General features: G+C 41.6%; 1 protein-coding gene across 1 annotated transcript in view; it reads left to right on the forward strand.

The window, feature by feature from the left end:
* Positions 1 to 27,911, forward strand: part of MYRFL (myelin regulatory factor like) — a 113,942-nt gene that overhangs the window by 71,139 nt on the left and 14,892 nt on the right. The window contains exons 11-15 of the mRNA XM_040637808.1: positions 3,594 to 3,702; positions 4,467 to 4,576; positions 20,769 to 20,932; positions 21,575 to 21,638; positions 26,303 to 26,388. Coding sequence (XP_040493742.1) covers positions 3,594 to 3,702; positions 4,467 to 4,576; positions 20,769 to 20,932; positions 21,575 to 21,638; positions 26,303 to 26,388 — 533 coding nt within the window. The remainder of the gene's footprint in view (positions 1 to 3,593; positions 3,703 to 4,466; positions 4,577 to 20,768; positions 20,933 to 21,574; positions 21,639 to 26,302; positions 26,389 to 27,911) is intronic.

Genomic DNA, 27,911 nt, shown 5'->3' on the forward strand with positions numbered 1-27,911 from the left:
ACTCCTACCTCAAATTTACTTTTATTAGATTTATTTATCAAATTATTAATTTATTCAACAAATGTTAGTTGAGCATCAACTACACGCAAGGAATTGTACTAGAAACTGGTAATACGGTGGTGAACCGAAAACCACGGCCTTAAATATGTCTCCGCCCTCATGGGGTCTATATCCTATAGGGAAGACAGGTAATAAGGGTGACACAGCTAGTAGCCTGGTGATAACTTTGATTGGCGCTATGCAGGAAAACAACAGCTCCCGTTAGCACATAAGGCAGAGGGACCCGTCGTAGGACTGGAAATCACCGAGTGCTTCCCTGGTGAAGGGATGCTTATGCTGGGGGAGGAGAAGGTAAGAGTAGGAAGGAAGAGCTTTTGAGGCAGGGAAAATGCCCTGAGCCAAAGGCTGGAAGTGAAAGGAGCAGAATTTGTTTGAGAACCAAAATAAGCCAAGATCTCGGTGGGGCTTCACCATCTCTGGGAAGGCTTCCTTTATGATCCCCTAGGAATATTTTAGAGATCTCCTTGGAGCTACCATACATAATTCCATTATTACTCTGCATTTCTCACATTGTAATATAATCATATGTGGTGAGTCTGCCTTCCTGTTCAGATGACCAACATTTTTTTGATATTCATTCAATAAGTCTAAATTTCAGGAAACTTGGAATGAGTAATCCCATAGAAACAGTATGATACAAGGTCAAGACAATCAGAAAACCTCTCTATTTTTTAATTTTTAAAATTTTCTTTATTTTTATTTTGCTTATTTATTTCTTATTTGAGCATAATTGACACACAATGTTACATTTGGTTCAGGCTGCAACATAGTGATTCAATAATTCTATATGTCATGCAATGTCCATCACAAGGATAGTCACCATACAATGTTGTTACTACCACTCCATTGACTATATTCCCTATGCTGCACTTTTATTCCCATGACTTCTTCATTCCATGACTGGAAGCCTGTACCTCCCAACCCCCTACACCCATTTTTCCCATTCCACTCCCTCCTCCCCTCTGACAACCATCAGTCTCTTCTCTGTATTTATAGGTTTGACTCTGCTTTTTGTTTGTTTATTCATTTGTTTTATTTTTTAGATTCCACATATAAGTAAAACCATATTGTATTTATCTTTCTCTGACTTATTTCACGTAGCATGATTTTTTCTAGGTCCATCCATGTCGTCACTAATAGCAAGATCTTAGCATTTTTAATGGCTAAGTAATATTCCATTATATGAATATACTACATCTTCTTTATCCATCTGTCTATGATTGAACATTTGGGTTGCTTCCATATCTTGGCTATTGTAAATAATGCTGCAATAAATGTAGGGTGCCTATATTGTTTTGAATTAGTGTTTTCATTTTCTTTGGGTATTCAGTAGTGAAATTATTGGATCATATGGTATTTCTATTTTTAACTTCTTGAGGAAACTCCATATTGTTTTTCACAATGGCTGTACCAATTTACAGTCCCACCAACAGTGCACAAGGATTCCTTTTCCTCCACATTTTCACCAACACTTGTTATTTCTTGTCTTTTTGATTCTAGCCGTTCAGGGATAAGGCGATATCTCAGTGGTTTTGATTTCCATTTCCCTGTTGATTAGTGACATTGGGAATCTTTTCATGTGTCTGTTGGCTATCCAGATGTCTTTGGGAAAATGTCTGTTCAGGTCCTCTGCCCATTTTTCATCAGATTATTTGTTTTTTGGTGTTCCTGTATAACTTCTGTATGTATTTTGGATATTAATCCTTTATCAAATATATCATTTACAAATATCTTCTCCCATTTAGTAGGTTGCCTTTTTGTTTTGTTGATGGTTTCCTTTGCTGTGCAAAAGCTTTTTTATTTTGGTGTAGTCCCAATAGTTTATTTTTGCTTTTGTTTCCCTTGCCTTAGGAGACATATCTAGAAAAATGTTGCTATGGTGAATGTCAGAGAAATTACTACCTATGTTCTCTTCTAGGAGCTTAATGGTTTCAGGTTTGACAATTGGTAGAACACAAACTTATAAAGGCAATCATTTTTTAAAGTGCCAACACTTAGTGTAGTAGATGGTATGTTGAAGGTGATTGGTAAATGTTAGTTGAATAAAACAGCAAATGAATGAATTGAACCAAGCTTTTAATAACAGCAGGTATCAAAATAACAGTGAGCTCTAAATTATACTTTACATTTAGCCACTTCAGTGTCAAGCCACCACCTTTCACAATCAGCCAAACCAGTGAAGGACAGGGAGCTTTTAATGATATTGGAGGAGATTTCCCACTCACCCAACAGAGTGGGTCAAAGGAGGAGTTGAGGGCCATGTCAGGGGTTTTCATATAACAAGAAAAACGAAGCACTTTTGGTTACTCTAACACAGGGATGAATGTCCAAGCAGTATAATTTTAATTGCCAAGAGACTACTGGTTCTGTAATCTTTATATCCTAAAAGAAAATTATATCCTGAAAGAAAAAGGGCTGCCAGCATTTTCCTTATAGAATAAGGTCATTAAAAAAAATAGGTTCTGCTGGTACCCTGAATTCGTTAAAAAGCAAAACAAAAAAACAAAACAAAACAAAAAAAACCACTTCAGGGGCGCCTGGGTGGCACAGCGGTTAAGCGTCTGCCTTCGGCTCAGGGTGTGATCCTGGCGTTATGGGATCGAGCCCCACATCAGGCTCCTCCTCTATGAGCCTGCTTCTTCCTTTCCCACTCCCCCTGCTTGTGTTCCCTCTCTCTCTGGCTGTCTCTATCTCTGTCGAATAAATAAAGAAAAAATATTAAAAAAAAAAAAAAAACCACCTCAAAAGAGAATCCTTTGAGTCAAACACACTTGGCTTTAGGAAAAAATCACTCTATTGTCTATTGTCATTTTGCTGGGACCCGGTGACATTATTTTGAGGAATTTGCAGTGAAAGTTGGAAATACCTTAAGTAACCTGTCAGAGCAGTGAACTCAGAGGAGCATACCGCCCCTGACCAGAGTGGTTGGGGAGAAGCTATCTGCAGGAGAGAGGAGTCTGGATCTTGAAAGACCTAGCAGGTGGGCAGTACAGGCCTGTAACCTGCCACTTAAGGAGATTTTCTCCAGCAAGGTGTCCAAAAGGAATTCAGGGATATAGGATATATCTATTCCTTAAAGGTTGTTACTTGAACTAAACCTTTTCAATTTGTAAATACAAGGTTGGCCTATATTTATTTGGTGTTTATACTGTATGTTCATTTGGAAGTGATCCCTTGCACTCCTGAATAGCAGTTGTTTCTCTCCTAAGTAATCAGTCTCCATTCTCAGAAGGAGAGTTTGACTCTCAGAGGAGAGAAAAAAAGGCAAGAGTAGTGAACGAGGGAGCTTTCACCCTGCAATTTAGACATAAAAACTCTGTCTCAATTTGTCAGTAAATGGAAGTTACTGATATGGACCATGAAGCTTGAGTTTCTCTGAGAAAAAAAAACATAAATTTCTCTTAAAATAGTTTGGGCAAGAGGAAAGAATAGTCCCATTGTCAACATTCCTAATTTCTCTGGGTCCCTTTGAGCATTGATTTAAATAGGAAATATCTCAGTGGCTGAAACCTGCTCTTCTTTAATTAAACTAGGTTGACACAAATGAACAGCTAAGACGAATAGCCCAAATGAGGATCGTGGAATATGACTACAAACCTGAATTCGCATCTTCAATGGGAATAAACACAGCCCATCAAACAGGTATGCCCACAAATTCCCTTTTTAATTTTGTGTTGTCAACTCATGAAAGTTTAATTCCCTCTTTATCTGGAGGTTATGTGCTATGGCATTGGTTTGCTCTGTGAAATCCACAATCACTAGAATGGGAAAGGTTAGAGAAATTTCTGTGTCATTTTTACTCAACACCCCCATCCCTACTCCTGCACCCCACGGTACTGGTGGAATATTTTGAATATGTTGTTTCTTTTCACTGGTGCCGTCTTGCTCATGGGATGAGGGCTCAGGGGCAGATGGCAGCTCCCACTGTAGGAGGGGCAGCACTGGGCAGACCTGGCAGAGGGGAAGGTGGCAGAGTAGGTGGGTCTAGGTCAGAGAAGGGGCAAAGTGGTGTTTATACTCCAATCCAGGAATCCTAAAGACACAGGGACCGTTTAGGTGGCAAATCCTTCTGCAGGAAAAGAGGAGATCAAGCTAATGCTCTGCTCTTACTTCTATATACAGGGATTTTAAGGTGTTTACCCACTCCTCCCAACATTTGGCCCAGAGTCTCAAGGAAAAGTGAAGAAGATGACACCTCTACTTTTAATCCTGTAGTGGTTATGGGCTCAAAATTCCTTCTTTGCTTCAAATGTATCCTAGATCAAAGCAAAAGCTGAAAAGGGATAATAAGCATCTATTTGCAAAGATGTCCTGGGGGGCTGTCAGCGGTCCATTTTGATGTAGGCCTGAGAAGATTTTCTCCAGAAAGCTCTTTTCCTGACTAAACGTGTTGTGTTTGTGTCTAGGGATGATTGCCCAGGAGGTACGAGAGATCCTGCCTGGAGCCGTCAGAGAGGTTGGTGACGTCACCTGTGAAAATGGAGAGACGCTGCAGAACTTCCTTATGGTCGATAAGGTAACTACAGGATCGGTCTGCCTCTGGAACTACAACCCCATGGGGGACCCCTTTTCTGTGGCCTCGCAATGCACTGAAGCATCCAACCAGGAAACAAGAAAGCTTCGCTGAGCTGTGCCGAAATTGGTATCAGCCATGCCACCCCGGGTATAGGTACCAAAAAGAAGCCCCCTAAGGGAAAAAGAAAAAGGAATGTGTTAACAGTGACAGTAGAGGTCAGTGGGCCTTCCTGTTGGAGGGAGACCGACCTGGGCAAAGTCCACGTACCAGGCGTGCACCTAAACCAAGGACCTAACGACACGTGAAATAGTGACAACAAACTGTGATAAGATTTGTCTTAAAAAATGGAACTAGAACTCCGGAAAGTGTAATTTCTCACCCAGAATACACTTTAGGTTATCGTGAGAATAGAATGATGAATTTCGTAGGATTGAAGATGGAATGAAGCGTTGGCTTTTCTTTGCGAGCACAGTTTCTCAGGGTTGTATGTTTCACTTCCGCAGCGAGATCTTAAAGGGGTCACTCGTACAAAGATATTCATGAGCCTCATCTTTTTCCCCAAGGGCCTGTCTTAATTCTTTGATATTCAAATCATTCTGTTTTGAAGGAATGTCCCCATCCTTGTGTCCTTGTAGCTGAGCTCCCCTGCGCGTGGTACAGGGGTCTCAGTCGGCCATTCCCTTGCTTGCTTGGTGTGAGTGACTCCGAGACCGTGTTTATTAATTCTGTGAATCCTGGTCTGTGGCAAGGTCCGCAGACTCGCTCGCAGCGGACCCGCTGTACATCGCTCTGCTGTATTCGATACTTGTGGGAAAACTGACTGACGCGGGGCTATTACAGTCGTGGGGAGAGATGTCTGAGTGCAGACTAATTTGTAATTTGTCCGTTCACGGGGGCAGTGCTTCTCCACCTTCAAAGCATACACGCATCAGTGGCGGAACTGCCTAAAACACAGACTGGCATTCAGCAGGAACGGGGTGGCACCCAAGAGCCGGCTCGTTTAACCAGCCCCCAGGTCGTGCCGATTTTGCCGGTCTTGTTGGTGAGCAAGCCACACTCGGAGCAGCGAGGTGGAGGGTCCCTTTCTATGTGGGGCCCTTCCTCAGTCTTCTTCCTCTGCGTTCTCGGCAACAAATACTGCTTGGGCTGACGGGGTGTGGATGGGCTGCTCTGTCCTGTGCCGCGGGGGTGGGGCGGCAGAAGCCAGGGACTTCCTCCTGCTTCCCCCACCCGCCTTGGGTCTCCCAACTGGGCTGTCGCTTCCCTTGAGAGGTGTATCATGAGAAATCTATTTTTAGTAATAAAATAATGACGTTTTCAATTATTTACTTAAAATACAAGATAAAAGATACCCCGCGGTATTCATGTAGTAAGGTCACCCTCACTCTCGCCTTTTCAGAAGCTTCTGGGTGAGACAAAAACATGTAGGCGCAGCTGTCTGACTCGGGCACAGCCCTGGGAGTGTGCCCTTAGGCCGTCAAGGTGGGGCCCTTGGGGTTACTCATTTGGTAGCAGCCATGTCACTTCTGGCAGTGGCCCTCCCCTAGAACCCCCAGGAAAGACATGTCTGCGTTTTCTGTGTGGGTTAACAGCTGCCCGGGGTCTTACGATTATCGCTCTGTAGGAAAATAATGAGCTCTCCCCCGGCCCAGTATCTTCCCATTCCCAGCAAAGTTGAATGAGGAGAGTCAGGACTATTAGCAGCAGCGGCTCTGAGGGCGACCCACCCCCTTTGCCCCCTGGGGAGGCTACAACCCAAATTCATTCCGAAGAAGGCAAGCCCAGAGCCCTGGGAAAATGAGGGGTGGTATTCCTCGTGGAGGCACCGGGTCCGTTTGTCCTCCGAGGAGCAGTCCACACCAAGGCAGCATTCAGTTTGTAAGTAATTACAACTGGCAGGAGTCACTTGAAGAGACAAGCTGTGATTCCCTTAGTACAGGATCTTGTAGTGATTCAGTCTGTGGAGCCATCACCAAGGCCACACTCACGCACAGAATCTGTAACCCTACGAGCAGGTGAACGTCTCCATGCTCTGAGGCCTGGCTTTCCACTTCAGCACTTCCGAGGAGAGACTTCAGTTGCTGGTGTAATCCCCAACACTGTGGAATATCCCTCCACTGCGTTATAATACTTCACAGAATAGCTCTTTTAGCCTTTCTTTCTTTCTTTCTTTCTTTCTTTCTTTCTTTCTTTCTTTCTTTCTTTCAGATTTTATTTAGTTGTCAGAGAGAGAGCACAAACAGGGGGAGTGGCAGGCAGAGGGAGAAGCAGGCTCCCTGCTGAGCAAGGATCCTGATGTGGAACTCAATCCCAGGACCCTGAGATCATGACCTGAGCTGAAGACATTTAACTGATTGAGCCACCCAGGCGTCCTGCTTCTTTATTCTTTCTTATTAAGAACACAGATAATGTGGGGCGCCTGGGTGGCTCAGCAGTTAAGCGTCTGCCTTCGGCTCAGGGCGTGATCCCGGCGTTCTGGGATCGAGCCCCACATCAGGCTCCTCCGCTATGAGCCTGCTTCTTCCTCTCCCACTCCCCCTGCTTGTGTTCCCTCTCTCACTGGCTGTCTCTATCTCTGTCGAATAAATAAATAAAATCTTAAAAAAAAAAACCACAGATAATGTGACTCCTGTTGTCCCACGCTCTCTGTTAATTGTACAATAAGCAAGATATACAGAGACCCTCTTGCTTTCCTGGCCTCCTACCCATTTGTGTGGGCACCATGTTGGCCTTGATTGCCACATTCAGGACTGCTTGTTATTTATTTTTTTTAAGATTTTATTTTTTTAATTTGGGGGGGGGTTGCTGCAGAGGGAGAGGGAGAAGCAGGCTCCCCACTAAGCAGGGAGCCCAATGTGGGGCTCAATCCCAGGACCCTGGGATCAGGGCCTGAGCCATGCACGCGCCCCAGGACTGCTCGTTTTCAGGAATGTCTCTAGGACCTCCTGGCCACACGTGTTATAGCAGTGGGTGGAGATCAGTTTTAGTTACAGTGTCCCCCTCTGCACTCCATTTCTCTTCTACCCAATGTCCTTTTGTATAAAGAAATTTTTATTGAAGCTAAAGTGCAAACTAGAAATGCACATGAAAATGTTGAAATGTTGCCCTTCATGACTGCTGTATCTTTTCCAAATGTACTTTGCAACTTTATGCACAACTAAGAAGCAGAATGGCTGGATCTTTACAGACGGTCTATGTGACCAACCATAGCTGGAGACAGGGAGGCTGGCCGAAGAAGGTATAAATCATTTTTCTTTCAGAAGAGATGACTATGTAAGATAAACTTCTCTTCTCTGGGGTAATTTGCTTCTTCTCATAAATTCCTCATGATCTGCGTGCCCCGGTGAACGCTCAGTGATGGGAGGTGGTATGAGCGGGCTCCAGGATGGTCCTGAGAGCCAGGGGGCCATGGGAGGGGGACGCCATAGTCTAACCCTGCGTGAGACCCCTAGGGCTTTGCCCTGCGGCTTCTTCATCTGCCTCTTCACTTGGCAACTCTATTTATTTCTGTGATTATTTGGGAGTAGGTTTTTATATTTCTCGAGCTTATTATTAGATGTACTTGGTGTAAGAAAAATGTGCCCAACAAATGTCAGAGTGTCCTTGAACGTATTTACAGCTAAGTCTGTATGAAGATGAGGTTCCGTTGTGAGTGACTGGCCTTGTATAATCCGTGTGTGTGTTTTACGAAATGCATGTTATAAGCTCCCCTACTATACCTTAGTATGTTGTTCCTTTTCGCTCGTTGATTCTCATTGATATTCTTTTTCCTTCGACTGGAAGGAATTGTCTGTTCAAGTCATGCGAAGATAAGTAAGACAGGGTTCCTGTCTTCAGGCAGCTGACAGTCTAAGCCGGGTGATGAGACAGGACGTGAGAACAGAGCTCTGAGTGACAGCGTGACAAGTGCCGTGGGATGCACAGTGCTCCTGTCTGTGGACACCAGGCAGGGCTTGCAGATGGAAAGGAAAGGGGGGACTGAGAGACAAGTGAAAGAAGACAGTGGCAGACCTTGGGGACGGAAGGTGTGGCTGCGGGAGAGGAGCATTGCAGGGGACTTTCCATTTTTCCTTTTTCTCGTGCACAATATCCAATTTGACACCCAGTGCTGCTGTTCTAACGTCGGCCCCCTCTCTTGTCTATTCTCTTCCCTCTTTATTCTTTTTATGCTTCCCAGTTTTCTCCCTAAAACAAAAACAAAACTAAACATCTCTGATCGTACAATCTCCCTTACCCCCTTTGGCTCTTCATTGGCTTATTATCACCCCTCCACCATCTGGATGGAATCTCTTCTCTTTCTAACTCGTTTCCTAATACACTGAGCCCGCCAGGCCCCAGATGCCTTCAGAACAGGACGTCTGTGCTCACGCCGGCACCTTTGGTTTGCTAGCCCCTCTGCCACCAGCTCTGTTCTGTTCTCATGCTCGCCGAGTTTGTTTCTGCCTCAGAGCTGTTGTGTTGAGTGTTCTCTGCCCTGAAGACTCTCCCTTTAGATGATCTTGCCATTTGAATTTCAGTGCCAAGACCCTCCCGATCACCTCATCTAGAATAGTCTCCGCATCACTTGGCTTCACTTTTTTGTAAGATGCAGGGCTACGGAGAGCGTGCGTAGTGCCCTTGCTGTAATTAGAGAGACGGGTCTCCTCTCTCTGCTGCAGACCCCACCCGCCCCCTCAGCCAGACCTCTGCACAGGGCACACACTGCAGACTGCTTCACGGCGATCTGGAGAGTTCTGTCCCAAGCTGGAATGATCTTATTTGCCTATTTATTCTTTACCAGCCTCCCCGGCTCATTGTGTGACCCCAAAATCTTCTATATTTTTCAAAGCTATATCTCCAATACTTTATTTGTGGCTTCAACCCCAGGACTTAGAGCACTATAAGAATTCAACAAATATTGGCTAAATGAATTAATAAATTCTGTGATGTCTTGATCGCTCCTGTCTCTATGTTGGCTCAGGCACCTGAATATACATCTTCTAGGGCATTTGTCACACTGTGTTGTCATTCCCTTTCTATTCCATATCTCTTCCGCTAGACTGTGAGCTTCTCAAGGTCAGAGAATGTGCCTTGTCCATCCTGTGTTGTTTAGCACCGTATCTGTACATTGTGGGTTCTCAGTAAGGATGTGTTTAAGTTAATGGCTGAGTTTCTGAATCTCACTGAAAGGTAGAGAAGTGATTCCATTAAAATAAGGAAGTCTGACAGAAAAGTGGTTTTCTGCTGGGAAAACGAGTTCAATTTTGAGTTTGAGATGTCAGCTGAATATTCAGATGAAAATGTCCAGAGGTGACCGGAAGCTGGGAGAGCAGCTGGGGCCCGAGGGGAAGCTGCAGCATGGTGAAGGTATTCATTCATTAGGGAAAGGTTATGGATGCAGGTCACAGATCAGAAACCTGTGGCCAAGTCTGGCCTGAAGACTTTTTTTTTTTCCTCATGGTGTTTTAAAATTTTCAAATTTGTTGCCTATTTTTAAAAATGAGGAGGAGGTCCTCACACAAATTCTGGACTTCTGGTTCCCTCAAACCATTGGATCTGGCGACATGAGGCTGAGGAGTGGCTCCCTTTTAGAAGGACTTCATGGGCCCTCCCATCACTGCTTCCTGTTACCCGCCTGGCCTGGAGGCTTTCAGTTCTTACGGAATGAGAAGCAAGTAGATGAAAAGCTCAGATTCCTGTCAGTTAGGACCAGGAGAGGGAAGGAAAAGGCCTGGGAAGGCCAAGAAGGTTGGGCTAAAGCAGAGTATGGAGTAAGCACAGTGTCAAAAAGTTAAGTGAGCAGAGAGGATGGATATGGACATGAGGAGGAAAGAGATGAGATCAGGAGAAAATGAATGTTAACAAAATGTTGTTGATTTTAATAATTGAGGAATCACCCATAGTGCATGGCAAAGTGGTTAAGCGCATGAATTTCAACATCAGATAAGACTTTTGTCCAAAGCTTGGCTCAGCAAGTTTTGGGGATAATGAGGTCACTTTCACAGCTATCCAGAACAAATTATTTTATTCTTTACAGTTTTCAGTAAAAATGACTTCAGTATGGCAAGTTGAAATTCTACCTTGGTCACTTTTTCCCCCACTGAAACAATTGCTTTTATAAATGATTTTGGTTAATAAAAATTTTCTTAAGACCACCACTTTTAGGTCTATAATATAGTATAACCTAATAAATGGTTAATTGTTAGGAAATTTTTTTCCAGATGTCAGTCAGAGATGCTACCACCTCAGGTGTCTTTGAAATGATTTATGTTTTTTTAATAGAATGACATATACTATTTTTTTATTCAGAACAACTGAGTGGTAAAAAAAATTCTATCAGTTTGAGCTCATATGGTTAGTCCAGAATCTAAATGGAAGCAATTATTTATTTATTGGTTTGTTCGTTTGTTTTTACATTTTTAAATTTAGGTATAGCTGACACACAATGTTACGTTAGTTTCAGGGGTACGACGTAGGGATTCAACACGTTTGTGGGTCATGCTACATTCAGCACAGGTGTAGTTACCCTCTGTCACCACACAACACTATTACAACGCCACTGACTGTATCTCCTTTATTTCCATATGCCTTCTCCATTCCGTAACTGGGAGCCTGTGCCTCCCACTCCCCTGCACCCCAAATGGGGCTTTTAAATGTCCAGTTGATTTAAAAATCCAGTCTTTTCTCGCCAAGGGAGGTTTCAGAACTCATTTACTGCTTGTGGCGGTAAGTGTCCTGTAGGGGGAAAGCGTTCTCTGTTGCGCTCACAAGATTGATTGGACTCCAAGCTGAATGATTCCTTTAGAGCTAGTATTTTATTAAAACCAACGCTGGCTGTTTTAACAACTGATCACCTGTTCGTAGGCCATCTTCTTCCTTCTTACGAGCTCCTCACACCAGAAGCAGGGAGAAGATCCTCTTGTTTCTGGTAAACGTTTCAAAGAGAAATAGGAAATCTATTGTTCTCTTGGAAAACTTCTTTTTGTAATTATGTCTTCTTTAAAAAAGTTACTGCTCATTTTTTTTTCATGTGTTAAAAGTTCAGAACTAACAGAAGTAAAACCAATGGATCACCAGGGTGGTAATTAGTAAGACTTTACTGTGCACACACAGAAAAGACAGTTTGCAAACTGAAACCAAAACATGGAATAAGGCAGTTGAGGAAGCAGCTTGTAGACAGAGAAAGTAGTGCCTGTTTATTCTTCACTGTGATTGGTTATAATATTAGAATTTCTTAAGTGATTGGAAATGGGTCAGTGGTTACTTCATATCAACCTCGGGAAGCAGTTCAGGTTTTGCTTATGATCTCCATACGCACAAGCAAGAGATGATACAGGTCAAGTTAGTTGTGTAAAATAAGTCAGATTAAGCTTTGTTTATATGACTAAACTAGTTTTGTCTGCTCAGGGAATTTTCAAGGCTGGTCTCCATTTGTTTTTTATTTTAACACATGCATTTAAACAAGACGGTTGGATGGATGGCTGGAGCTAATTGTGGAATTTAAGTGGTAGGTTTATGGGCATTTACTGTACAGTTTTGAAAACTTTTCCATACGCTTGGAAATTTTTGTAATAAAATGTTGGGAAAAGGAGACATCGTTCCAGACACCTAAAACTGCAATTTAAATATTGTGGCCCCAGGTGGTGGCAATACTTTGAAAATCAGGCCTGTTTATTCAAGCCACTGATTTAATACCTGGAATTTTATGCTTTATTTACCAAAGTGTAACTCAGCAGTCTGCTTTTCTGGCTTAGGGAGTCTATTATTTTAAAGCCATATCAAGGCCTGGATGAAGATCTAAAGCCGAGTTTATTCAAAGCCCAAATAATTGCCAAGCACATCCATTGGCTAAAGACAGTTTTTCTCCCATTGGCAGTCGTTCTCGTGATGCTCAATTGCAGGCTAGTGTATTCCCATGATTTTATTATAGGGAAAAGTTTTTTTTTTAAAGATTTTATTTCTTTATTTGAAAGAGAGAGAACACGAGCAGGGGGAGAGGGAGGGACAGAAGGAGAGGGAGAAGGGGGAAGCAGACCCCCCACTGAGCAGGAAGCCAGACACGGGGCTCAATCCCAGGAACCCCAGGACCATGACCTGAGCCCAAGGCAGATGCTTAACTGACTGAGCCGCCCAGGTGCCCCTCCCATGATTTTATTATAAAACATTAGTCCATGCAACATCAGATGCCACGAGGAGAAATTTTCATGTCTGTGACTCTAACTGGGGAAGAAATAACAGCCTATTTCAACTTCTCCAAGCTTTCTTTGCGATCAGGCTGAGTTCCCTTACTAAGTATTGTTGGAGGACAGGGTGAGGGGGCCCAGAGCTTGCACACTGCATTCTTCAAGGCTTATCTAGGGAGCGAGGGTGCACTGAAGGAACTTTTACCCATTTCCCGAGGCAAACCCTCCCAAAGTGGAAAGGACCTGATCAGAGTGGAAACCAGTTTGTTGGCTAGAGTCAAACCAGCTTCCCATCCCCGGCTGCACTGAGGATGTGAAACACTGTTATCTCTTTGTTTAATTCACCCAAATTTCCATGGACATTTCCTAATACGGAAGTGGAATTTGGACCTCAGTCTTTCTGCTTTTCTGAGAGCAGCCTCAAATAAAAGAATAAGCTAGAAGTTTGGCCACTCTCTTCATTTCACTAGAGAACTGTGCTATGGCCTCCCAATGCTGCATGACATGAACAGTCCTTGTAAGAGCATTCACTCGTGTAATACATACTGAGTTCCTGCTCTGTACTGCGAACTGACTGTGGACACGATGTGTCGCTGGGTGTTTATCATATGGGTAAATATGACACCAAGCGGAAGGGAAGTAGGAGGTGGGGGAGACAGGTGGTTCAGGTAGAAGGAGCAGCCTATTCTCTGCTAGCTCCAGAAACTAGAGAAAGCTTGAGATGTTCGACAAAGGGCAAATGGTTCAACGTGACTAGAGCACAGAGTCTATGGTGAAGGAGAAGGCTTAGGTAAGGGACCTGCTCTAAGCTCAGTAATGGCCCTGATTTCATAATGCTTCCTGTTCATGTGTCATATACTTGCCAAACTGCTCCACGTGTCCTTCAGAAAATATGTCATGCTGTCCATTTGTACCTTCACCCCAAAGCAAGTCATAAATGGGTACAAGATTCTTGTGTGATTTGAAGTAGTTCCTATTTTCCCCCCAGAGTCTCGTGAGCAGTTTTTGGTGGCAAGGGGGTTTAATCATTTTTGCATCACAATTGTAAAGGTACATTTCAGCCAAGATAGTGGGTCCCCTTTAACATTGTTAATGATAACTGGACAGAGATGAATAATTAAATTAAGTTCAATTATAAAATAGTTATAAACCAACACTGGGTATTAGATGGGGAAAGCTTTTCAAAATGCCCCAGACTTATGCCCATCTGAGTCCTAATGAATACAAACCTTTACATGGGACCCGGATGTGTGTATTTAAACAAAGTTCCCAGGCATCTGGTTGTATGTTCATGGTTCAAGTGAAGTCACAGACCTTATCACTTGCATAGAAAAGAACACTTTCAGAAAATTCTGGATTATTATTTTTTGAACATATTTATACTGGCGTCAGTATGGTGTGAGAGGACGGAAGTCAGAAGAATTTTAGTCAGAGTCAATCCCTATAACATAATGTCCTAGAAATTTATTTTTTGGTAATTTTCCATTGGATCCATAAAGTCAGGGCCATAATTATAACCAGGAAGGTAGTAGTAAATTTCCTCTCTACCTTTATGTCCTCTTAAATAGGAAAACACATGAATTATCTTCTCGCCTCCTGGATCTACCTGGAAGATGTATGGTGCCAGCAAATTTGAGCTGGAGAAATCAGAGCTGGCTTGTCATCATTATTTACAAGTAACTGGACAATCGCAGCCAGTTGCTCATATCTCATGAGCAGCATTGAAAGTCCTGTTGGGTAGATATTGCAGAATGCTTGCTTCAGAGGGGACTTAAGTATCTTCCTCCATGGTCTGCTCTCGTTTGGGCTAAATCACAAATTCATGCTTTCAGGCAAGCATCAAAAAAAGAAGAAGAAGCTGGTTGCCAAGAAAAATAAAAAAGAATATTAGTTATAGTAGTGCCCGTGAGGATGGAGAAAAGTGGGTGGATTCAGGAGATTTGGGAAACTGAGCTGATAGCACAGCATGGTGGATTGCCCCTGGGGGAGCAGATGGGGAGGAGTCAGAGATGATGGCTGGGAATCTGTTTGGGACCACTGCTTGGACATAATGACCAGTTATAATTAGAGTGTAAGGCTTTGTACAGCATAAACATAGTGAATGGTCATATGACATTTACTGTGATTTAGAGCCATAGAATGTTATTCTTGTCTTCATGATTTCTGCCTTATTTTTATTAAAACAAATTTAGAAGTAAAGGAATATTTGTCCCACAATTAGAAAATTTTAAAGAGCTTTTGTCTGGAAATTTTCGGTTTTTGTTTTCTGATTTATTTCTTTATTAATATTTTTAATAAAAAATTTCAAATATATGCAAACTTAGAATAATAGTGAAATCCATGTATATACTTCACCCAGATTTGACAGTTTTCAATTTGTGTCCTATCTTATTTTATTCAATTCTCCCACCAACTATCCTTCCTTACAAACTGAATTTGTTGACTTTATTGAGATATAAGATATCAAGAGATAAGATAAACTTCTCTGAGTTTGGCTTTTTTAGTTTCCACATATAAGTGACACCACACAGTCTTTCTGTTTCTCACTTATTTCAATTAGCACAATGCCCTCAATTCCATCCATGTTGTCACAAATGGCAGGATTTCCTTCTTTATTATAGCTGAATAATATCCCATTTGTGTGTGTGTGTGTGTATCCCATTTTCTTTATCCATTCTTCTATCAGTGGATACTTAGATTGTTTCCATATCTTGGCTATTGTGAATATTGCTGCAATGAACAGAGGGGTACAGATATCTCTTAGAGACAGTGATTTAGAGACAGTGATTTCATGTCCTTCAGCCATACACCCAGAAGTTCTGGGGGGATCTCCATGCTGTTTTCCATAGTGCCTGAACCAATGACACCTCTACCAGCAGTGTACAAGGGTGCCCTTTTTCCCATACCCTCACCAACACTTGTTATCTTTTCCCTGCCTTTTTAAAAATAGCCATCCTAACAGGTATGTGATGATATCTCACTGTAGTTTGGGTTTGCATTTCCCTGACGATTAGTGATATGGAGCATCCTTTCATTCCCTTTTGGCCGTTTGTATATCTTCTTTGGAAAAATGTTTATTCATGTCCTCTGCACATTTTAGTTAAATTATTTGTGTTTTGCTATTGAGGTGCGCGAGTTCCTTATATATTTTGAATATTAACCCCTTGTCAGATGTATGGTTTGCAAATATTTTCTTCCATTCTTCAGGTTGCCTTTTACTTTTGTTGATTGTTTCTTTGTCCGTACAAACACTCTTTAGTTTGATGTAGTCCCACTTGTTTATTTTTGCTTTTGTTGCTTGTGCTTTTGGTGTCAGATCCAAAACAATGTTTCCTAAGACTGATGTCAAGAAATTCTTTTCCTATGTTTTCTTCTAGGAATTTTATGGTCTTAGGTCTACATTTAAGTCTTTAACCTATTTAGAGTTAATTTTTGTGAGTGGTATAAGGTAGACATCCAATTTCATACTTTTGCATGTGAATATCCAATTTTCCCAACACTGTTAAAGAAACTATCTTTTTCTCATTAAGTACTCTTGGCTCCCATATCAAATTTTAGTTGACCAGATATGTCTGAGTCTATTTCTGGGCTCTCAATTCTATTCCATTGGTCTATATGTCTATTCTTATGCTAGTACTGTTTTGATCACTATACCTTTATAATATAATTTGAAATCAGGAAGTGTAATGCCTCCAGCATTGTTCTTTCTGGGGGTTACTTTGGATATTGGGGATCTTTTGTGGTTCCATACAAATTTTAGGATTTTTTTTTCTGTTTCTGTGAAAGATGCCATTGGAATTTTGATATGGATTACATTGGATCTATAGATGGCTTTGAAAAGTATGGACATTTTAACAATATTAATTTTTTCTGATCCAAGAACATAGAGTATCTTTCCATGTAGTTGTGTCTTCAGTTTCTTTCATTGATGTCTTGTAATTTTCAATGTGCAGATCTTTCACCTCCTGGATAAATTTATTCCTAAGTATTTATTGTTTTTGATGCTATTGTAAATGGGATTCTTTATTTCTTTTTCAAATAGTTTATTGTTAGTTATAAAAATGCACCTAATTTTTGCAGAGTTATTTTGTATCCTGCAACTTTACTAAATTTATTAATTTTAACAGTTTTTGGTGGAATCTTTAGGACTTTCTATGTATAAGATCATATCATCTGCAACAGATACAGTTTTTTTCCTTTCTAATTTGGATAACTTCTATTTCTTTTTCTTGTCTAATTGCTTTGTCTAGGACTTCCAGTATTATGTTGAATAGAAATGGGGGGCCGTGAGCTTCCTTGTCTTGTTCTTGGTCTTAGAGGAAAAACTTTTAGCTTTTCATCATTGAGTGTAATGTTAGGTATGAACTTATCATCTAGGGTTTTTAGTATGTTGAGGTATAGTCCATCTATACTTTGTTGAGAGGTTTTTTCATGAAAAGATACTGAATTTTGTCAAATGCTTTTTCTACATCTATTGAGATGATCATACGATTTTATTAATGTGGTATATCACATTGATTGATTTGCATACGTTGAACCATTTTTGCATCCCAGGAATAAATCTCACTTGATCATGGTGTATAACCCTTTTAATGTATTATTGAGTATCCATGTTTATCAGAGATAATTGCCTGTAATTATCTTTTTTTGTAATGTCTTTATCTGACTTTGGTATCAGGGTAATGCTGGCCTTTTAAAATGAGTTTGGAAGTGTTCCCTCCTCTTCAGTTTTTTGGGAGAGTTTGAAAAGGATTTGTGTTGATTCTTCTTTAAGCATGTGGTAAATTCCCCAGTGAAGCTGTCTGGTCCTGGACTTTGGTTTGTTGGGATGTTTTTGATTATTGATTCAATCTCTTTTTCTTAATTGGCCTGTTAGATTTTCTATTTCTTCATAATTCAGTCTTGGTAGGTTGTATGTTTCTAGGAATATCCATTTCTTCTAACTTATCCAATTTGTTGAAGTATAATTGTTCATAGTAGTTTCTTAGGATCCTTAGTATTTTTGTGGTATCTGTTGTAAAGTCACCTCTCCTTTCTGATTTTAGTTATTTGAGTTTTCCCTCTTTTTGTTCCTTAATCTAGCTAAAGGTTTGTCAATTTTGTTTATCTTTTCAAAAAACTAGCTCTTACTTTTGTTGATCTTTTCCATAGTGTTTCTGGTCTCTATGTCATTTATTTTTGCTCTGATCTTTGTTATTTCTTTCCTTCTACATCTGAGTTTGTTCTTTTTATAGTTCCTTGAGTGTAAAGTTAGGTTGTTTATTTGAGATCTTTCTTTTTCCTTCTTAATGTGGGTGTTTATTGCTATAAAATTCCCTTAGAACTACATTTGCTGGGATACCTGGGTGGCTCAGTCGATTAAGCAGCCTGCCTTTAGCTCAAGTCATGACCCCAGGACCCTGGGATTGAGTCCCACATCGGGCTCCTTGCTCAATGGGGAGTCTGCTTCTCTCTCTGCCTGCCTTTCTCTCTCCCTCTCTCTTTCTCTGACAAATAAATAAATAAAATCTTTAAAGAAAAAAAAGAACTACTTTTGCTATATCCTGTAAGTTATATTATATTGCATTTCCATTTTTATTAGTTTCAAGGTATTTTATTTCCCTTTTGAATTCCTCTTTAACCCACTAGTTTTGCAAGCATATATTGTTTAATTTCCACTACTTGTGAATTCTCAAGTTTTCCTCCTGTTATGAATTTCTAGTTTCATACCATTGTGGTCAGAAAAGATACTTGGTATGATTTTAATCTTCTTAAATTTGTAAGGCTTGTTTTGTGACCTAACATATAATCTAGCCTTGAGAATGTTCTGTATGCATTTGAGAAGACTGTGTATTCTGCTCTGTTAGGTGGGATTTCTGATATGTTGGTTAGGTCCATTTAGTCTACTGCATAGTTCAAATTCAATGTTTCCTTACTGATTTCCTGTCTGGATAAGCTATCCATTATTGAAAGTAGAATACTAAAGTTCCCTACTATTATTATATTGTTTCTAGTTCTTCCTTCAGGTCTGTTAGTATTTGCTTAATTTTAGGTTCTCTGATGTTGGATCTCTCTCTCTTTCTCTCTCGAGAGATAGATATAGAGTATAGAGATATATAATTACAGTGTCATATTCTGATGACTACCCCCCTTTGTCAGCGATGAATTGATTCCTTTATCAGTATATGATCTTCTTTGTCTCTTGTTACAGTTTTTGACTTAAATATTATTTTGTCTGATGTAAGTATAGCTACCCCTGCTCTCTTTGGTTTCCATTTGCATGAAATATCCTTTTCCATTCCTTAAGATATGTGTGTCTTTAAAGCTGGTGTGAATCTTTTGTAGGGAGCAGCATATAGCAACGTTGTTTTTTTTTCTTTTTTAATTCATTCACTCCCTCTATGCCTTTTGATTGGAGATTTTAATCCATTTATATTTTAAGTAATTATTAATAGGTAAGGACTTCCTAATGCCATCTTAGTAATTGTTTTTTGGCTGTTCCCTTGTTCCTTTCTTCCTCTTTTGCTGTGTTCCTTTGTGAACTGATTTTCTGTAATAGTATGCTTTGACTCCCTTCTCTTTATCTTTTGTAGGTTTTTGCTTTGTGGTCACATGAAGCTTACATAAACTATCTTATAGATATAGCTTATTTTAGGCTGATAACAACTGAATTTTGATCATATACAAGAACTCTACCCTTTTACTTCATCTCCATGTTTTATATTTTTGATGTCATAATATACCTCTTTTTATGTGTGTACCATTAACCATTATTGTAGCTGTAGTTATTTTTAGTACTTCTGTCCTTTAACTTTTCTGCTAGAGTAAACGGATTTATATACCATCATAGTACAGTAGTATAGTATCTTGAAATGGACTACATATTTACCTTTACTGGTGTGTTTTATACTGGTATGCGTGTCTTTACACTTCATAAACTAAGCCTTGAGTGTGTAATGTTCAGCTTCTGATTCCTTTCTGAGAGGTTGTTTTACAGTATTTGAAACCCTTAAAGCTTCAGTTGGCATCACGAGAATCTCAAAGACACACAGCTCCGACTTTGATACCCCAACTACAAAACAATCCTTTTCTTTTGGCCTTGAGCTCATCATTTTACAACAGTGGACAGGCCTCTATGAGCCCCAAAGAATTCTGTGGTCTTCAGAACTTGTAAACAGAGAGAGGGCGAGGAGGGGCAGTCACAGGATCAGGATGTGAGTTGATGAGAGCTTGCCAGTGTTTTTGTTGTGGCTGAGAGAGACACACATGTTTCTATAACAACCGAAGTGTGTGGGTGGGAGAAGGCATGGCTGGCACACTCTGGCTGTGGTTGGTTTCCCTTTCTTGCTCTTTCTGGTGCATTGGTGACCTTCTCCAAACAGATAGAAGTAAGTGTTATTGTTTTCAATTTTGTTTGGGAGTTAGGCTAAATAGAATTGTACTGGATAGCTCATGGGGTGTTAAAGCAGAAGTTAACACACAAGAGTTGTCTTCTCGTTCATAGATGAAGATCCTGACTCTCAGAGAGTGGTCCTGTTTGATGCGGGGCCTCACATCTAGTAAGCGGCAGAACTCAGAGAAAATCCCAGCTCTTCGTTCCTTTCTCCTTCACCTGAGCAATTCGATGCACATTTTTACCAGGAAGAACTAGAATCATTTCTTACGAGGATTTAGTGATGTATACACGAATCAACATTCCAAAGCCTGTTCTGACTTTCTCTTTATGAGTTTTAAATATAGTATAATGGCCATACAAAATAAACCTTCAGCTTCCAAACTTGACAACGTCCTTCAGCTCTATTCTGTCTCTTGGATTACAAGGACGTATTTCCATTTTATTGCAAATTGAACCCAAGCAGTTTTACTACACAGCCAGCAGTTTAGTGAGATCATTTTAAGTTGCAACCCTCTCTGGTTTTATCTTGAATGAACTCGAGGTTGTGTATGTGGATAATCATTTTCAGTGGTATCTTTCACCTGTCTTCGAATGGACTGTGGACAGTTCCGTGGTGGTCTGTAGATTTATGCCCTCTGTACTGTTTCATTTCTAGGACCAGATCTTTATGGAAAATGTGGGTGCAGTGAAGCAACTCTGCAAACTAACCAACAACCTTGAAGAAAGGATAGAAGAGTTAGAAATATGGAACAGAAAGCTGGCCAGGTTGAAGCGGCTCAGTAGTTGCAAGTCCTCCGCCAGCGGAGCGAGCTCCATCAGGTACCTCCCCTCCCCAAGCGCCGCAGGAGTCGGGAGGAAGGAGAGAACGGGGCCTTTCTGTAACTAGATCCACTGAGATGGTCTTTCTGATGCAGCAGCAACCGTTACCCTCCTGTGATGTGGTCCCTCCTCTCTTTTTAGAATGTTTTGGAACACAATTGCCTTATGTGGTGATTTTCTTATTTTTTCTGTTGCTGCTTGAAAAAGGAAACAAAACATGAAGTATCTGTTTAAGAGCAAGGTGTTATAGGAAATGTTACGTTTTAGCAAAGGATGACTTCTCCTTTAAGGAGGAGAAGTGGTCGTTTCTAAATTTAGAAAACCATGTTTGGTTCTCAGGGAAAAAACTTCTAGGTTGTTTTTTTCATTACTTAAGGAAGCAAATGCACATTTCCTGGGGTCTAATTATGAGAAAAAGAGAAATATAAATTTTAATGCATTCATTTATGCTTACTAAGGTTCTTTTCCACAAAAAGAACTCTCAATTGCCTTGACTTTTCCTTTTTAAAATTACCACAGTATCACAAAAACAACAACAACAAAAAGCCATACTGCCGTGTTAGTGGCAGCCTGGGCTTTTGTCTTATAACTCCTGGAGAGGCATTTGAATAGTAATTAACATTCTCTCTCTCTTTTTTAAAGCAAATTTAGCAGAGCTGTTAGTGCATCTTCTCCAAGAAGGGCTATTCCCAAAAAACCCAACAAGGTAAATAGACTTAAATTTGTAATGAACAGTGATGATGTTTTCTATCACCCTCCCCCAAAAGTCTTTAGAGAAATTGATCAAGAATGCTTTTCTTCATTTATTTGCCGATAGACGCCCTAGTTTGCATCCTTATGCACTTTAGGTATTTTTAAAAAATATTTTATTTATTTATTTGAGAGAAAGAGAGACAGGGTATGAGCAATGGAGAGAGGGAGAGGGAGAGGGAGAAGCGGGGAGAAGAGGGAGAGGGAGATCATGACCTGAGCTGAAGGCAGATGCTTAACTGACTGAGCCACCCAAGCGCCCCAACACTTTAGGCATTTAAATACTACCGCTTTAATAGACACTAACTAGTTTTTCAGAAGATGTTTAGAGAAATGAGTACAGAACATGTTCATTTCAGAAATATTATTCTGCCAGTTTTTGTTTATACTGCCCCCCCCCAAGTGAAATTCATCAGCCTCCACATGCATATGGCCCGTGGCTGCAAGTTCTGTGTGGATGCCTTAACTGGACCTAATTCCTTATCTGTGGCTTCGGAAGATCCCAGAGGGACTTCCATTAATCCCCAAATCCCTTTTTTCCCTTTGATATTTAGTACTGTTTGTGCAAATGGGGAAATAGGTATTCACTTTCTTTCAAAGGTAAAGTGTAATGGTTGTTTTAATGAATAAAGAGAACTTTTATCAAACAGGGTAACATTTACAGTAAGTGTACAGTAAAAGGTGAAGGTTAATCATTTATTAATTTAAAGTTCACCCTCTCTAAGCAGAGAAGTGTCAGTGAGGGAGAAGCTGCAATATTCCCTTCCTAGCTGCAATTCATAGACAGATAGCCGGGAGACTCAGCTTACTTCCTCTGACCCACCAGTGTTCCGCAGGTGGCCCTTCCCAGGAGAAGATATTCCTGACCTTAATCTATATCCTGTTAAGGGCTGACCTGGGGTGTGGGCTATCTCTGCTCTTGTTACACTGACTGACCTATTCTAAAAGGATTCAGAAAGAGTTTAATATTCTACTAAAAACTGCTAAAAGGTTATGTTGCTGACAAGCTACTTAGTGTACCAATAAACATAAATACATGGATAAATATATATGTAGAAATGTCCTTGCGCAAGTTACTTAATGGCATTGAGAAATAAAGATTTTAATAGTATCTACCTTGCAAAGATTATTGATAGGATTAAATAAGGTGAAGCCCTTAGCCACAGTGCCCAGCAGGTAGCAGTTTGCTCAATAAACACAAACTATTAAAAATATTGTGTAAGAAAGTCGCCCTTTGTACTAACCAGTTTGCAGTGGGATGGAGGGAATGGTACCTACACCCATGGTGACCCTGATGGGTACAATTCGGTCATGTGCAACCTCTGTAGCTCTCACTTTGCACCCAGAGAATCTCTTTATTTTGCAGTTATCTCAGAATAGTAACTAGTCATTCATGAGAACAGGCCCCATGTCTGCCTTCCTCACTCTGCATCCCCAGGGACTGGCATATAGTAGGTACTCAAGAAAAATTTGTTAAATGAATGCATAAATGGAGAGCCCAGTCTGATAATCTTCCCTGAAGGCTCACAATCTAAATTAAAAACATTAAGTGGTTCAATTTCTTGGGTATGTGGGGGGTGGGGGGGACGGGGATTGGGTTGTGGACACAAGATTTATGTAGGTATTAAAGGACACCCATTCAACTCAGAGACCCCTTAGAGTCGCTGTTGCAGGCTTGTGGGAGGCAGGCAAAGGTGAGTAAGACACGGCCCCTTCGCCCAAGGAATTTCTAGGTAGCCAGGGAAGATCAGAGGACAATACAAAGAACAGTTGTATCTGGATGTGGTGAATACCGCAAAGGCTCAGAGGGCTGCAGGAGCGTTATGGGGGCCGGGCCTTCCAGGAGGAGTAAGCTCTGCGCAGGAATAGGAGAGGTTCCAGAGGGAACAGCGTAAGCAAAGATCTGGGAGCTGGCACTGGCTTCCTTGAAGGATTAGGTGAGGGTTGGTTAGGGAGGAGAGTAGAAGATAAGGCTGAAAATACAGGTAGGGCTCGGATATCTTGGACCACCTGTTAAGGAGTTCACTTGGTAAGCAGTGAAAACCTTCTGTGTAAGAACGATAATTTCTAGGTCGTATAGCGTTCTCTTGTTTTATAGCCAGAAAAAGGGCAGCAGCAGAGCATGGTGGTTATGAGCACAGATTCTGGAGCCAAATGTTTGAGGGTTTAAATCCTGGCTCTGTGACTTATTAGCTGTGTGATCTTGCATAAGGAAATTAGCCTTCATTTTTTCCCTTCTCCATAAATTGGGGATGATAACAGTGCCTGCCTCATAGGGTTGTTAAGGATTATCATGAGGGCTAAAGAAATTAGTATATATAAAGCACTCAGAAAAGAATCTGGCACATAATAAGTGCTAGATAAGTGTTCACTTCCCCCCCTTTTTCTTTTAATTTAGTAGGCTCCATGTCCAGCAAGAAGCCCAATGCGGGGCTTGAACTCACGATCTTGAGATTGAGACCTGAGTTGAGATCAAGAGTTGGATGCTTAACTGACTGAGCCACCCAAGCACCCCAAGTGTTCACTCCTATTAGCATTTTCAAACCCACTATCTGAGTGGTTCTCATATTTTGGCATGTTATCAGAGTCTTCCAGGGAACTTGATAAAGTACAAGTCATAGGGATGTTTCGCTTCCCCTGTGCTGTCCTTGCAGAAGGTCATGGCTATTTCTCTGAGGTTCGCTATCCCTTTCATGACACCAACCCCTAGGCATCCTCTGTTCCCCAGAGCCTCCGTGATCCTTGGGTCACTGACACGTGTGTGTGTGGGTGGAGTGTGCTGCTTTTGGGTTGGTGGGCACATTGATGAGCAGAGTGCTGGCTGTGAGCCGTTGGTGGGCCTTACCAGATTGTAAGAAACCTGGCTGGGCCTTGCCTCGACTTCCCTACCACTGCCAATGGTGGCGCTTGTTCCGGAGGCAGATCAAGGCCTCCCAAGTAGCTCTCATCCGATCTAGTGTCCCTCTTCATTCCTTCTCTTTCTCTACCTCCAAGAGATAGGTGGGTGATCCCCACTGTGTGTTGGTGGTTGGGGTGAGGTGGGTAGGCCTTCAGGCCTTTGAGCAGAATTTTCTAGGGCATTTTGGTTTTTAATAAATTCCAAAGTAATTCTCATGTGGACTTGAATTTGAGAACCACTGCACAATTAGTTGGACCTACCCAATTACTCTGAAATGTTGGCAGGTATTATTTTCTCATTCCTATTTCATTGATGAGGGAAATGCGGATCAATGACATTTAGACGACTTGTTCAGCACCTGACTCCAAGCCTGACTCCAGGTCTTAGGGCATGTCCCCAGACTAGGTCAGAGGATTTGAAGCAAAAGCATGGAGATTGAAAATAATCCAGCAGCTGTGGGGAGTAGGTTGGAGGGGGAAGCTCCTTTCCTGAGACTAGTGCTATTTAATTCCAATCGATTCAACAAATTTCATTGAGTCCCTTCTCTGCCCAGCACATTATTAGACCAGACCCTCCTCTGAACAGTTCCAGTGAGATGAGGAACGGTATAAGCTATTCACTTCCTGTATTCAGAGTGGCTTCCAGCTGCCCTTAGGGTGACTCGGTTATAAGAGCCCTATGGGTTTGTATATTTGTTAAAAACTTACATGGTTAATCCTACCCCAAACCCCAATATAACATTGAGAAACATCTTATTTATTCAGATAACCAGCCCAAGAAATTCAAATAAAGGCCAATTTTAAGCTATTTCTTAACTACCACCATCCTTCATTCTCTTCCAGCCAAAAGCATGATTCCACCCTGTACCCCGAAGGATGAAGCAAACATAACATTCCCTATTGCATTAGCAGAAAAGCTCCCATTTCAGGGGCACCTTATTAAAGTGCACAGAAAACCTCTCCTATCTCTTCAGCCAGATTCACCAGCAATTACACAGCTGTCTCTTCTGTAGTTCTCGGTCCTTTTCCTCATATGCAAGTTTCTATGCCAGTATGTATCAGTCTTAGAGGTTTGCCTCATTGGCTTCCTAGAGACCGGAACTTACTTATTTTTAGATTCCCTATAGTGTTATACATAATAGTGCTTAATGAATATTTGCTGAATGGGTATAAGAATCAATAAGACACAGGCTCAGAGCTGTCCTTAAAAACAGGTAGCAGAATTGAATACCGATGTGGATGATTTAAAGAGTACTTCGTATTTCGTACCATAAAAGTCTTTTCCATGGTGCGTCATGATGCCTGAAATTCTTCCACTGGAATTTACTCCATCCTGTCTTGAAGACCTTTTGGTTTTCACAAGTGTTGTAGTAAAGGAGATGAACATCTGGGTTCTGACGATATCTTGTCTGATAGGTCCTCTGCTCTCCTAAAACTTCGAGAATAAGCACTAAATGAATGGTACAGACGTGGGTCCTGCAGGACGCCCAGGAAAACAGATGACCATAAGCTGAAGTGTCAAGGAAAGGGAGAGGCTTGAGCGAGGCTTTGGAAGAACTTCATTTTCAGGGGGCAGACAGCAGGGAAATGTAGGCTGAAGAGAGCACTTTGGCCAGCCCACTGGGAGCCACAAAGATCCCTGCTGGGAGTGAGGCCCCAGGGGTCCTTCTCACAATTGACATCGCTGGTTTATCGGAGCTCCTGACTGAATCTGTTTTACAGGTTTATTTTTCAGGAAAAAACCAGTTGTGTCCTAACTGGGTTTTCCAGACCTTGGTTATAACTCTCATTGCTGTGATGGCATTTTGGTAAGAAAAACTTCAATGTTATGTTATGTCAAGCTCTTTTTTCTTCCCATCTTCTTTCCTTTTCTCACCTATGAACTGGGGACTGACTTATGTACTTTGAAGACAAGGAGCCCTTTACCTGGGCATTGACCTTGGATTTAGCTTAGAGATAAGGGTGCACCCCATACCCCCCCTTTTTTTAAGATTTTATTTATTTATTTGAATGAGAGAGACAGACAGAGTGAGAGAGAGCATGAGCAGGGGGAAGGGGCAGAGGGAGAGGGAGAAGCAGACTCCCGGCTAAGCAGGGAGCCAGACATGGGACTTGATCCCAGGACCCCGAGACCCATGACCTGAGCTGAAGGCAGACGCTTAACTGACTGAGTCACCCAGGTGCCCTGAGGGGGCCATTTTAAAACTCTTATTCTGAAGAAAAAAGCATGGGCTTTCTGTTCTTAAATGTGAGATGAAGAATGATTTTTTTTTCAATCAATTGATAATTTTTAGGAGCTCACTATGCTGTGTGTGTGTGTTTCAGTCTTACAAATAATTGTCTGACATTGTTCTCTTTCCTGTCTACTTGGGGGAAAGGAGTGAGAGGGCAACACTCCTGTTGTTAGGATTCTTCTAGATTCTTCAGTGAAGACTTCACACCAAAGGGACTATGAGATAACCCCAAGATACATAATATATTGAAACTGCAGCCAAATGTACTCAGCAGTGGGGGCAAGCAAACAGTAAGGACAAAGGATTTGCAGCAAGTGATGGGGGACTTGACTGCCCTCCGGCCCCGGCAGGACAGTGGGAGGCATCCCTTACTGGGATGCAGGGCTCTTCCTTGGGGCTCTGGTCTGCAGGCTCCTGCTGCTGGGATGGCCCCTCAGGCTTCAGGCCTTGGTCATCTTACCTATGTCCTCTGGGTCTTCTTGTTCTTTGTCCATTTGCAGGGTCAGTGGGGTATTTATCTATCACTCAAAAAATGCTTTGTGAGTGTGGGAAGGGATGGCCTTTGGGCCTTGTCTCAAGGGAGACATTTGTTCTCAGAGGCAGAGTAAGGGTGGTGCCACGGTGCTGGGAGTTCCTTGATCTACGGAGGACAGTGTGAGTGTCTCTGTACCCTTCTCTCCCCTCAGCATTCCAACTTTTCACTTGCTACTGCCCACGTGTGAGGCATCCCCAAGAATCTGACACCACGACACAGAATTCCCGTTTGAAGCCATTGTCTTTTTCTCACTCTCCTAAGTGAGCTGTCCTCCCCTGGGATTCCCAGCTCAGAAGAGAGCGAGCATCTACTTTAGCAAACATACGGAGTACATTCTCTGGAGATATAGGGTCCCGTGAAAGCCCAGTGGCAAGATTATAGGAAGTCTAATACTGATGTACAGAGACGGCTTTCTAAACATGCTTATCAGAATGATCTTACGAATTCCAGTATTGTTGACCACTAAGATCATAAAGGGGAGGTTACTGGGCTTCTTGTTTCTGGCCTGTGGTGACAAGAAGGGTCAAAAGCAGAATTTGCCCCCAGAGAAAGGAGATGTCTA

Source organism: Ursus maritimus, unplaced genomic scaffold, assembly GCF_017311325.1.
Source record: "Ursus maritimus isolate PB19 unplaced genomic scaffold, ASM1731132v1 scaffold_21, whole genome shotgun sequence".
Lineage (NCBI taxonomy): Eukaryota > Metazoa > Chordata > Mammalia > Carnivora > Ursidae > Ursus > Ursus maritimus.